Source organism: Sus scrofa, chromosome 6 (assembly GCF_000003025.6).
Source record: "Sus scrofa isolate TJ Tabasco breed Duroc chromosome 6, Sscrofa11.1, whole genome shotgun sequence".
NCBI classification, from domain to species: Eukaryota; Metazoa; Chordata; class Mammalia; order Artiodactyla; family Suidae; genus Sus; species Sus scrofa.
In genome coordinates this window covers 125,933,044-125,946,109 of record NC_010448.4, presented here as the reverse complement: position 1 = coordinate 125,946,109, position 13,066 = coordinate 125,933,044, and the positions used below count along the sequence as shown (strand labels likewise).

At 33.0% G+C, this 13,066-nt stretch overlaps 1 protein-coding gene across 2 annotated transcripts in view; it reads right to left on the bottom strand.

Moving 5' to 3' along the window:
* Nucleotides 1–13,066, bottom strand: part of PIK3C3 (phosphatidylinositol 3-kinase catalytic subunit type 3) — a 148,156-nt gene that overhangs the window by 92,644 nt on the left and 42,446 nt on the right. For both annotated transcript variants that reach the window (XM_021093598.1, NM_001012956.2), the window contains 5 exon segments: nt 11,252–11,338; nt 9,104–9,199; nt 6,146–6,217; nt 3,313–3,417; nt 2,137–2,229 (listed from right to left, as the gene is read on the bottom strand). In XM_021093598.1, the coding sequence (XP_020949257.1) occupies nt 2,137–2,229; nt 3,313–3,417; nt 6,146–6,217; nt 9,104–9,199; nt 11,252–11,338 (453 nt within the window).

The following is a 13,066-nucleotide window of genomic DNA, read 5'->3' as shown; positions in this document are numbered from 1 at the left end:
TTTGCTTTCTAAGCATTGCTTTCTCTTCAGGAAATCTTTTCAGCCTTAGGGCTCAAACGTCAAATAACCTAAATCACAGTTCCCAAGAAACTGGTCCTGAATAACTTTATTTTATAAATAATTTAAAGGGCAAGGGTACGAGAGTATTTATTTTGTACAAAACCCATTTTGAGTTGTTCTAAAGATACAAATGTGGCTATGTGAATAATTCCTTTGGTCATTTCAAGAACAATATATATCTGGTTTACTGAAAAGCACTTCCTCAACATTAAAAAATATCCTTCACTCTACTCAGTGATCATAACAATCCTATAACTTCTGAGAATTGAAGTTTCATCACCTACCTTTCAAAACCTTGAAATCAACTAGTTAAATGAAACTTGTCACAAACTTTATATTACAAGCATTTTATTTTTTTTCTGCACATATCTAGAAGTAACTGAATTTCAGCAGGAAGTGACTACTTGCTTAAACAAACAATTTTTCTTGGAAGCCTTTCTATCTAAGTGAGCTGTACTCTGTAAATTTATTCTACACTTCTTGAACCTATACATTCTAACAGGTTTAATTCAATATCTTGCTATGTATTTTTAGACAACACTGCTGCATTCAAGGTGCAATTTTTGCGACTAAGGTTATTCTTCATTTAACAGAGTATCATGATACTAACTCAATCTTATTATAAAACACAAAAATGACAGACCTATGCTTCTGCTGATGAATATTTCCTTTTTCTGCAGTGATAAAGAGAATAACACCCAAAAGCAATAGCAAATTTAAAATTCCTCTCTCATTCTTGTTGTAGATATAAAAGAGAATGAATGTGATTCATTTACAAAGAATTTCCCAAGGCATCAATAAAAGATAAAGAGGAAAAGCTGAAGAGTTAAAATGAGCTATAACTGGATTTTTATCTTTACTTTAGAAACTAAAGGAAATACAATTATTTCAGAAAAAATGTTATTAACAAAGTAGCTAAAGACAACCTCATGAGATAGCATACTCATTCATTCTCACATAATTATAGAACAGGTTTCAGACAGATATTAATTTCCCTATGCTTCTCTGGCCCACAAAGCATTTCAGAATTCTTACTAAGGCATGCATAGTGCTGCAAATATTTTCTGTACAATCCTCTTTTCTATGATTTCACTTACTACCTTCTCTTCTAACTCATAAATGTGAGCCTATCAAGTGGCAGCTTTGATTCTGCATTGGTTCCACAACCTAAGTCTCAGGTTTTCCCCATCTGTAGAACATTAACATTAATATCTACATTTTGGGGTTGTTGTGGGATTTCAAAGAGCCCTGGCACATAGTGGTTGTTTAATAAAGGCTGGTTATTGTTATAATACCTTAACAGTCTTTGAACCTAACTCTAAGAAGTTATTATTTTATGAACTAGAAGAATTTACTATCATCTAATCAATTCATTACATATGAAGAAACTAAAGCAGTCAAAAAATTTCTTAGTGAAAATAAACAGAAATAAATAGTAAGATTCAAAACTAAGTCTCCAGACTCAAGTCTAGTACTCAAGTCTAGAAAATCCCAATTTTCTTTCTCAAGAAACTTTACCTAATCCATGGTTTCATTATGGAAAGCAACTGTCTAGTTCTGACCTAGCATCTATCCTGTGTGTCAAGCTGGTTGCCATTCCATCAACTCAATCTATCATTTCAAATTACATTTCTCCTATGTTCTCTCTAGCCACATCTCCTCCAGAATTCTATAGTTCTTTTAATAACATAAATCTTTTGCTAGCCACACAGGCTCAAAGAGGTAAGAAGAATGAAGATACAAGTGAATTACCATTTACTCTGCACCAGTTATGCACTAAGTTCTCAACAAAGTTTACTCATCTGTGTTATCTCACTTGTGAAAGAGGCTTGTCATAATTGGAAAAATGAGGAAACAAAGCCTCTCTGATTCAACCCATTCAGACATTATCTATGCATGTGTCTTTATAAGTACATCTTTGTCATTTTTTTTAAGAACGGAGTAATATATATTGCTCTATAACTTTCTTCAATTTTACAATAAGTCTGTATTCCTACAGCAATTTTGCTTCATTTTTCTCATTAGCGACAAAGTTTGTAGATAGATTTGATATTTGAAAATAGTCAAGAAACTCACTTTTTCTTGATTAGTAAGATAATATCTAAACTTCCATACAAGATCTTGTTCTTCATATGTAAGTTGCTTGGTTGGTGGATAACTCACAATAATCTACAACAAAGAAAAAAAAAGAACTATTTTGTTAAATAAAAAAAAAAATGTCCCATATATTTCCATTCCATTGAAAAATTTTCATTCATTTAAATATACCTATAATCAAACTATTATAGAAGCAAGGAGAATGGACATGCAGCCAAATAAGACTTAAATGTGCTACACTTAATCAGTTCAAAAAGGGGAGAAAATAATAAAAAAAAAAGTCACATTCCACATTTATAAAAGTATGTAATTACACAGCTAATTTACTTCAATCCAAAACACAGCAAACCTAAATAACAAAAGCCAGGCCCCTTGCCCCCCCCTATTTACTGGGTGTAAACAGGTTTAAGGAAGTATTGTACAACACAGGGGATAAAGCCAATATTTTGTAATAGCTATAAATGTAAAGTAACCTCTAAGGACTAAAATTTTTTTTTTGGGTGGGGTCTTTTTGCCATTTCTAGGACCGCTCCCGCAGCATATGGAGGTTCCCAGGCTAGGGGTCGAATTGGACCTGTAGCCACCAGCCTACGCCAGAGCCACAGCAACACGGGATCCAAGCCGTGTCTGCAACCTATACCACAGCTCCTGGCAATGCTGGATCCTTAACCCACTAAGCAAGGCCAGGGATCAAACCCGCAACCTCATGGTTCCTAGTCGGATTCGTTAAGTCCCACTGAGCCATGACGTGAACTCCAAAGGACTAAAATTTTTTAAATGAGAAAAAGAAAACCCAGTTGCCCCCCCCCAAAAAAGGACAACAACAACAAATAAAAAACTTTTTTCTTGTTAAGTTGAAACACATAATAAGGTCTGTCTCAGGTAATGTACTTTAGGGACAGTTTTTAGAAGTATTGAGAAAGCATCAAGAAAGCATATACTATTTGTAACTCCGTCTCTAAGGCTCACGTATTCACTAAAAGCCCCAAAAGGATGTAAAACTATAGTAACATGAAATTGCTGAAATTACATAGGGTTCATTAACCTGGAAAAAGCATGTACCTGAATCACTTTTAAGTGATGTGCTATCACATCAGTTGCAACCAAAATAGGCACTTAACTATTTTTATGTTAACATTTTATAAATTCTCTTACATTCAGTTGATCTCTCGTGGCAGCATTAGGTTTGAGATCATGGTCAGAAGGTCCACTTCTTAAACTCCGAGCAAGTTTGTGGTGTTTGCTCTCGACTAAATTCTCCTATAAATCATTTAAAAATATTAACCAACAATGTAAATTTCACCAACAGGCAGTGTCAATAACTACTTAGAAAAGTAAATAGTTACTTATTTACTATTTTATAATATTTAAATTATAATATTTCATATTTTTATAATTTATAAAAGTTTATGACATTTAATTTTATTCTTATTATAACTATAGTTTCCTATAGTTGTATCTTTCAAAAGCAGATCACCATGTGAAGATAAGGAAAGTAGGCAGGCATGCCTTATGCTTCACCAATGCACATGTACATGCCACTCCAGCTTCTTGTTTTAATTCTCCACTGTATTCAAGGTTTTTATATCCTCAACCCACTCAAATGTGACCTCCACTCCAAAATCTCCCTTGGAAACCTAGACTAAAGCATTCCTTCTTGCTATGAGCTACTTGTGACTTTGTGATATCATTGTACTATCACCTTAGAGTTTAATTGCCAGTGGTAGTTGAGGGTGGAACAATGAGCAAAATGCATTTGGCAATGGCTGTTTTGACTATGGCCAAAGTCATTCATTTTGAATATACTGTCTTTGCTTAAGAGACTTTATTTTATTAATTTTTGCATGTGTGAATTGTCCATTCATGTTTTTTCCCTAATTTTCAATTGGCTTTTTGGTCCTTTGTTCTTCAGTTTTTAAGAGTTCTTTACATATTAGATATTCAGCCTTTTGTCTGCGATGTATGTCACAAATAGTTTCTCACAGTTTGCCAACTGTCTTTTGACTGTAACTGTTTTTGCCATGCTATTCTTTATATCATAGCCAAATTTATCACTCATTTCTTTTATTGACTCTGGAGTCTGACTTAGCATAAAGTCTTTCTCTACGCTGAGAAAAAATTACTAGTAAAGTTTCATTTTATTATTTAAATCCATGATTCATTTGGAGTTTTACTTTATGTACAGTGTGAGGTATGGATTTGATTTAATGTTATCTTTTTCCAAATGGCTAATCAGTTCTCCAACACTATGTTCCAGTGATGAAAACACCACCATTATCAATTTCCATATGTACTTGCCCTATTTCTGGGCTTTTTAATTGGTTCTACCAGTCTGTTTATGTAAGTACATGTACAGGCGCTATACTTATAAAGTCTGTTTATTGTATGATATAGTGATATACTAGGTTGGTGGCACTCAATGTTTCTTTGTTAAAATATATTCCTCTATTTAGTTAATACTAGTGGCTACAAACTAAAATTTTTTGGCATAGGGGATGAGGAGGGTAGTTTGCTTCTTTTAAAAATTTTGTTTTGTTTTGTGCTTGCTTGTATTTACAACTAAAAAAAATTAACAGAGGTCCTAGATCTTTGTTTTTGTTTTGTTTTGTTTTATGGCCACACCCAGGGTATACGGAAATTCCTGGGCCAGGAACTGAATCCAAGCCACACCTGTGACCTACGCAGCAGCTGCAGCAATGCCATACCCTTTAACGCACTGTGCCAGACCAGGGATCGAATCCAAACCTCTGCAGTGACCCAAGCCACTGTAGTCATATTCTTAAGCCACTGCACCATGCCAGGAACTACTGGTCTTTGTTTTTTTTAATTACAGCATCTATAATGTTAAACCTATAATTACTGCTGAACATTTCCTTCAGTAAAAAAATACACTAAATATACAGATATCTCATTTATCTAACATTTTGGTAGGAGTTACACAAAAGTCATATGGTTCTAATATGACAAAATTTGTATACTCTTAACCATTTAGAAGATAAACATACAGTACATCCACTCATGTGTTTCAAATATCCAGAATGTAAAAAGTAATTTGATTATGTAATAAATTCAGTGTCAATTTTAGATCTATTATTTATATTTTGTTATACTACACATAGGGGCTGTGAAGGTACTTAGGAGTTTGTTTCTAAAGGATCCCCAAGTTACCTTTTTATTCTAACTTTTTATTCTCTTTTTTCCCCTATTTTGTTCTTTGATATTAGCCCATCAGCCATTACTTCCTGCACCTGTATTTACCTCAGTCATCATGTTTCCATCTTCCAATGTACTACTTTTAATCTACTTTGTTCTGATTAGGAGAGTAATCTAAGTAGAAATGTATAAAGAATAAAATGGTTCAGAGTGATGTAAACGAGCTGTATGAATATTTATTGTGCTGTTTCAAGGATTTTTTTGTCTGGAACTTTCTAAATCTAAAGTCACCTAATTAAACCTCTGCTGCAAAGTAAGAATTACTCCTGTTTCTTATTTCCAAGAGAGCTATCATCTCAAAAATTCAATAGGCAGCATCTCAAAATTATCTAAGACATTATAATCCAAATTGGATAGTTCTAATAGCTATAACAATCTTCCCGATTCTTCAATAAAATCAGACTCCCTAAAATTTTCATCCATTAATTCTAGTGTTACCTCCTGGTATAAATAAATTCTCCTTCCGTATGATGACAACCTTTCAAATACTCGTTTCCCTAAGTCCTAACTTCAAGACTACATTCCATAGCTCTTTCAATAATTCAAATAAAATGGGTCCCCAATACTATACTATCCTGATATTTTAAGGAGTTCGTATTTCTTGCAAAGATTCCATCTGAACCTTATTCTACATAGCTGAAATGAATTTATGAATCACTCTTAAATAACCAAGGTAGTTACAGACACACTTTTTAAAAAGAAAGTGTGTGATGTGGCTCTAAGTCATAATCATTCTGGAGAAAACACTTTGATAAGAAAACTGACAATGACTCACCATAGACATTTGAGGGTCAGGAACTTTCACTATCTCAAAGCTTGTTAAAATGGGAGATGACTCGTCACCATCCTGGATTACAGCATAACAAGTTAAAAATTAGTAAATGAAATTTAACCAAATTTTAAGAAACAATTCATGATAATGTGAACTCTAATGTATTTTAATTCTCTTTAATGAACATTGTTCCTCCCTTTAAAAAATTATCTTTTTTCAACGATATTTTAAAATGCATATGCATTTTTTACTTTTAGTTAGTGATAAAATAAGTATGTTGAAAAAACAAAATCTGATAATAAAAAAATCTGTAGTATGGTTTTGAGAGATATGAGGCCTGGAAATTAGTAGTTTTTGTCTGTTTGTTTTTTAATTTTGTTTACAATGACAAGGTCAAAGTAATATGCGCTAATTTCCAAACCTAAAACAAGAAACCACAGAATATAATTAAAATATGACACAATGGATGTGTTGCATCATTTGCAAAAACTACTAAGTGGATTTTGCTAATTTTTCAAATTATCACAATTGTGTTCCACTCAGAAAAGTAGAATTTTCAATAAGTGGTTAGTATTACTCAAAGTTATACAGGGCTAGAAACTCAGCAGCATTGCTTCTCAGAGGGCACTTACTTAACATAATGCAATTCTGAATTAGAAACATCAATCCATCACTTAAGAAACAAAGCTGTCTTATTTTGTTGATATTATCATTTTTTGAAGAATTTTGGCTTTTATTTTTATCCAATTCGGCCAAGAAAGGTGATTCAGCATAATAAATGTCACTGCATAAATCCTGGAAAAGGCTAAACTAATTAAGGTCAAAATTCATTTCCTCACAGTTGTACACCTAACATCAAGTTTCTCTGTCAATTTCCAAATGCTAATATATTTTCAATTTTAGATACTTGCAGCAAAATCAGGAGAGACTGAAGGAGGGGAAGTATTGTGACTTTACTTTAGGTTTAGTAATTGAGTCTTAGAGAAAAAGTACAAATTCCCACAGTCATTGTTTAATAGGCTGGTTCTCAGGCACAATACCAGAAAACACATTTATCAGCCCAACAGTGACAAGTAATCTTCACTAAGGCTATCTGTCACGAAAGACAGGTGACAAGAAAGTCTATTTCCATTAGATTCAATACACTGGCCTACCAATCTTTACACTAAGTGGAAATATGACAGGGTAGGTAGACAGGCATTAATTTATGGACAATTTTCAAGAATTAATTAGAAAGGGCCAAGAACCTTTTCAAAAATACTTCAAATTCTTCTAATTTCTATTCTGTTATTATTTCATCTATTATCAAAACTGTCTTTCAAATGATCCTTCACATCTCCAATGTTTCAAAGTACCATCTCCATTAGCATGCTTTTGTAATATAAAATCTATGGGGGAGGAAATACTGCTTTTAATGAAATTACATATAGTAGAGCTGTAAAATGTGATTTTATTAAAAGGTACTAGTAACAAAACAATTCACCCACCCACATTTCTTTTCAATACAGTATTTCTAGTGAATTAACAACATTAGTCTATATTCCTATCTTTTTTTCCTCAGAGTATCATTTAAAAAATAAAACTTGAAACAAGATAAATTTTCCTAATCTTTTACTTTAGGAATGGGTGCAAACTAGAGGGTAAAAAATATATACCTTGAAAAGTACCAGAAAAATGATCGCAAATTAACTATATAAATCCTAAACCTCCATTATGAATACATCTTTTAAACAGTAATTTAACAGTTATAAAATATACATATATTTTTAAAAATTACTCTTTTGGGAGTTCCCGTCGTGGTGCAGTGGAACCGAATCTGACTAGGAACCATGAAGGTATGGGTTCGATCCCTGGCCTCGCTCAGTGGGTTAAGGATCCAACATTTCCATGAGCTGTGGTGTTGGTCACAGACGCGGCTCAGATCTGGCATTGCTATGGCTTTGGTGCAGGCTGGCAACAACAGCTCCGATTAGACTCCTAGCCTGGGAATCTCCAAAGGCTGCAGGTGCAGCCCTCAAGAAACAAAAGACCAAAAAAAAAAAAAAAAAAAATCACTCTTTGTTAACATATAACACTAATGTGTAAATGTAACTTAAAAGTGTTGCTTCTAATAAACAAATAAACTGCATATAGCTTAGCTATACAGTAGAGGAAATATTACTCCATTATACTGTGTGTTGAAAGTTTGTCCTCATTCACACTGATTCTGATTCACGCTATCCTAATAAGCATTGTCTCAGTACTTCCACAGCAAAAAAAGGTACCTGGTTTATGTGGTTTTGGAACTATGCATACAATTACACTGTTGTAATGAAATGAAGACCCTTCAATAAGCATTTACGACACAGCTATTTTTCAAGGAGCTAAGTAGATATCAAATATATGACAACTTTCTTTTGGTAATGAACAGACCAGAGCAAATTCATTACTGCATATTTGTTTCCACTCAGTCCAGTGATAACATGGCTTGCTTAATTCTGCATATATTATATAAATAAATGAAGTTTATGAAGTCTTTCATAAACATATTTATATTGGGCCACATATATAATTTTAACACATTATATATTCACACAAAAAACCAAACATACCCTTGACATTCAGTAGCCTACCACTTAAAAAATACGATCCCCTCTTTATTTTTCAAATACTAATTGTTACTGAAGGTATTGCTTTAATGTCTTACTTGCCAATTTACAGAACAATTAATCAAAAAGTTTTTAATCTGTTGCATATTTACTGAATTCTGTAACCCAGAACAGCATTACATGAATGATCGGCTTTTGTAATCTTGTTGTAGCTATATGATTTGATTTGTAGATATATAAACAGCTGTTGCTGACAGCTGTCTGCTGCTATCCTGCAGCCAAATAACTCATCTCAGCAGGAACAACAGTAATTTTTTTTAATATTTCCCCTCCCCTCTACTTTAGAGACCATAAACAGTTTCAAGGAAAATACCTTTTCATAATAAACAATACCATATTCTTTATCATCACACTTGACACATCGAAACTCAACCATCAAGTACATGAAATTAGAACTTCGTTTTTCACTCTAAAAAAAAAAAAAAAGATTTATATGAAAAATGATTTGAATTCGTCAACATCAGTTTGTATCATTATTCCCAACTCAGTAATACACAGAATCTAGCAAACATAAATTAAAATGTAACAAATTTTATTTCATTATTATAAATGGTTTATTCAATACTACTATTTCATTTATCCAGGAGTGTTTACTACTCACTTGTAACTCCCTCCTCAAATTTAATGACATTTTTGGTTTATTCAGTAAGTATGAATTTGACCACGTAAAACTTGAAAGGTTTTTTTGTATATATTTGCAAAAGGGTGATCAGTCCTGACTCAAAACAGTTTGAAAAATGACTTTAAAGCCCTATGTATATAATCATAAAGATCTAAGGATGTCACTTAAATTGTTCAGCTTTATGAAGCATATTACATAGTCTATTATGATAATGGTAATAGTCTCCTATCTTTTAAAGAGTACAGATAGAGACAGTGAAAAAAGCTGAACAAAGTATGCTCTAATGTTAGCTTTTCTGTATCTAGGGGTATCTAAGTTGAAGAATAGAAAAATTAAAAAGAAAAAAGTATGCATTTTGATTAAGCTGTTTTTGGAATATGACATTATAAAAATTCAAAAAAGTAATTTTTTCTTTCAGTTTCAGTATATGAGAATGTATTATAAATTTAGAAAAGATGCCCAGGATTCATACCGAATATATATGTTGTTAAACACCACTAATTTGTTTTTTTGTGTATGTGTGTTTTGTTTTTGTTTTTGTTTTGCTTTTATGGTTGCACCCGTGGCATGTCCAAGTTGTCAGGCCAGGGACTGAATAAAGCTGCAGCCACAACCTATGCCACAGTGGCAGCAACACGGGATCCCTTAACCCACTGTGCTGGGCTGGGGATCAAACCCATGCCTCTATAGTGATCTGAGCCAATGCAGTCAGATTCTTAACCCACTGCACCACAGCTGGAACTCCCCTAACCTGTTCTCTAAAAATGAATGCTAGAATTTAACTTTTCCAGGTGTTTGCTATAAATTACAAATGTCTACCTGCTGAAAACTGTTTAGAAACCATAAATTAACTGTGCCATGTGGTGATCACTATAAACTAGGCATTTCACAAAATAGCTATTCCTCTTTCTAAAATTATTAATATATAACTGTTATTTCTACTCTCTAGACATAGAATGTTAGGCCAAACATCTAGTATTTTAGTGCTAACATACAAAAAAAATTTTTATATTCTATCTTTTGTAAAGAGTTCCACTGAAACCATCTTGCAATTAACCATATTCTGGACCAATACACAAGACCAAGAAGCAAACAAATCACTTGAGCCATTAACCTCATTAAGTTTGCAGAGTCCTATATGTACTACAGAAGACAAAGAGAATCGTAACTGGGGAGAGGAACTGCTAACGATGACTTAAGGTAACTGAAATGAAGAGGCAGCACTGTGTTGACAGATTTACCCAATCAAGTTGAACATAAATTGCCAGGTGGAAAAAAAGACCATGCAAGTGAGAAATCAAGCTTAACATGGGCTTACTTAAATGATATTTAGTACACTTATGACATCCAATTCCTAGTTCATAGTTTAACATAACACTAAAATATAAAAAAGGCAAATATTCCAAGTTTCCTCTTATTAGCAGAGAACTCACAACTAGAGATTATTCTCAATACTCCCACATTTAAGAGATACCTGGCAAAAAATAACTCTTCTTAAAAACTCTTGATTTGGGAGTTCCCTTTGTGGCTCAGCAACAAATCTGACTAGTATCCATGAGGATGCAGGTTTAATCCCTAGCCTCGCTCACTGGCTTAAGGATCCGGTGTTGCCATGAGTTGCTATGTAGGTTGCAGACATGGCTTGGATCTGGCATTGCTGTGGCTATGACATAGGCTAGCAACTACAGCTCCCATTGACCTCTAGCCTGGGAACTTCCACAAGCTGTGGGTATGGCCCTAAAAAGACAAAAAATAAATAAATAAATAAATAAATAAAAACCTCTTGATTTACAATTCTGGAGAAAATATATTGAAATAAAAAAGAGCGATACAACCCACCTCATTTATCATTTCTATTTCTCTAAAGGTCAGTCTGTCCAGCCAATCTACTTTCACCATGTGACCTTGTCGATGAGCCTTGGTGAGCTGCAAAAAAAATATATAATGGAGAAAATTTTAAGAAAGATCTCACAGAAAGGAGAATAAAGAATGGTAACGATCATCAACATGATACTGGTGGTACTAACTAAAGCAACAAGACAAGGGAAAGGAAATAAACTGTATACAGATTGGGAAAAAAAGAAATAACACTTTTATTCAAAGGTCACATGATCATTTATGTGGAAAATATTTTAAAGTAGACAAATAAGCTCCTGGAACTAATAAGCAATTATAGCAAGATGGATACAAGGTTCGCATGTAAAAGTAAATCTCTGTCCTATATACCAGGAATAAATAAGTAAAATTTAAAATTAAAAATACATTCACATTAGCACCCCTCAAAAATGAAATTGGTATAATCTAACAAAATATGTATGAGATCTCTATGAGGAAAACTAAAAAACACTGATGAATAAAAAGAAAGAATTAAATAAATGGACAGATATTCCATTAAGGATAAGAAGACGCAATACTGTCAAGATGTCAGTACTTCTCATCTACTTATCTATAGAGTCAATGCAAGCTCAGTCAAAAAAAAAAAAAAATCCAGCAAGTTACTCTGTAAATATAAAAAAACTGATTCTAAAGCATATATGGAAAGGCAAAAGATCCAAACAGCCAACACAGTACTGAAGAACTAAACTGGAAGATATTCATTACCCAACTTTAAGAATTAATATACAGCTAACATAATCAAGACAGTATGGTATTGGCAAAAGAATAGTTAAACAGATCAATGGAACAGAATAGAAAGTCCAGAAACAGACACATAATTAGAGTCATCTGACTTGTGACAAAGCAGAGCAATAAAATGGAGCAAAGAGCCTTTACAACAAATGTTGCTGAACCAACTGGACATGCACATGAAAACAAATACACACAGACCTTATATTCTTCACAAAAATTAACTCAAAATGAATCACAGACCTAAACATAAATTACAAAACTATAAAACTCCTAAAAGATAACAGGAGAAAAACAAGATGACCATGGATATGGCGACAACTTTTTAGATGCACCACCAAAGGCACAATCCACAAAAGAAATCTGTTCTGTGAAAGACATCAGACAAATCAAGAATTTTCTAGTCATTTTCACTAGGCTCCAGAATTCATGTTTGCTGCTAATATATATTTCTTCCTATATAGTATATTCCTAGCTTCTCTATTTGAATACTAAAAGATGACCATTTTTCAACCTTACAAATATCAACTAAAGGATGTATGGTCAAGGATGGCAGTACCATAAATGAGTAAAGACATTTTGGAGGACAAGTGTAAATTATCTTAGATACATTGTGCATCATCATTTGCAAACATAAAAAAATGTACATGTCTATCAAAAGTGGAAACTGTTAAGTAAACTATGGTACACACACTATGAAATACTATCATGAAAAAGAAAGAAAAACCAATACACTGTGATAGAAAAGACCATTATGATTCTGTTGAATGAAAAAGCAACTGTGGAATGAAAGGTACCATTTATGCTATGACTATTCTGCACCAGACAATCAGACTGAAAGCAGAATTTCTAGATATTTCTCTGCTTGAATTAGTTCTATGATTTCTATAGCAATTGAGTTCAAAATGTCCCCTAGCCACTTGTACTATTTATCTGATACTATGTAACAAAGCACCCAAAACTTAGTACCTTAAAATAATATTCATTTTTATTATTGTACATTATTCTTAGGGATGTCAAGAAGACATT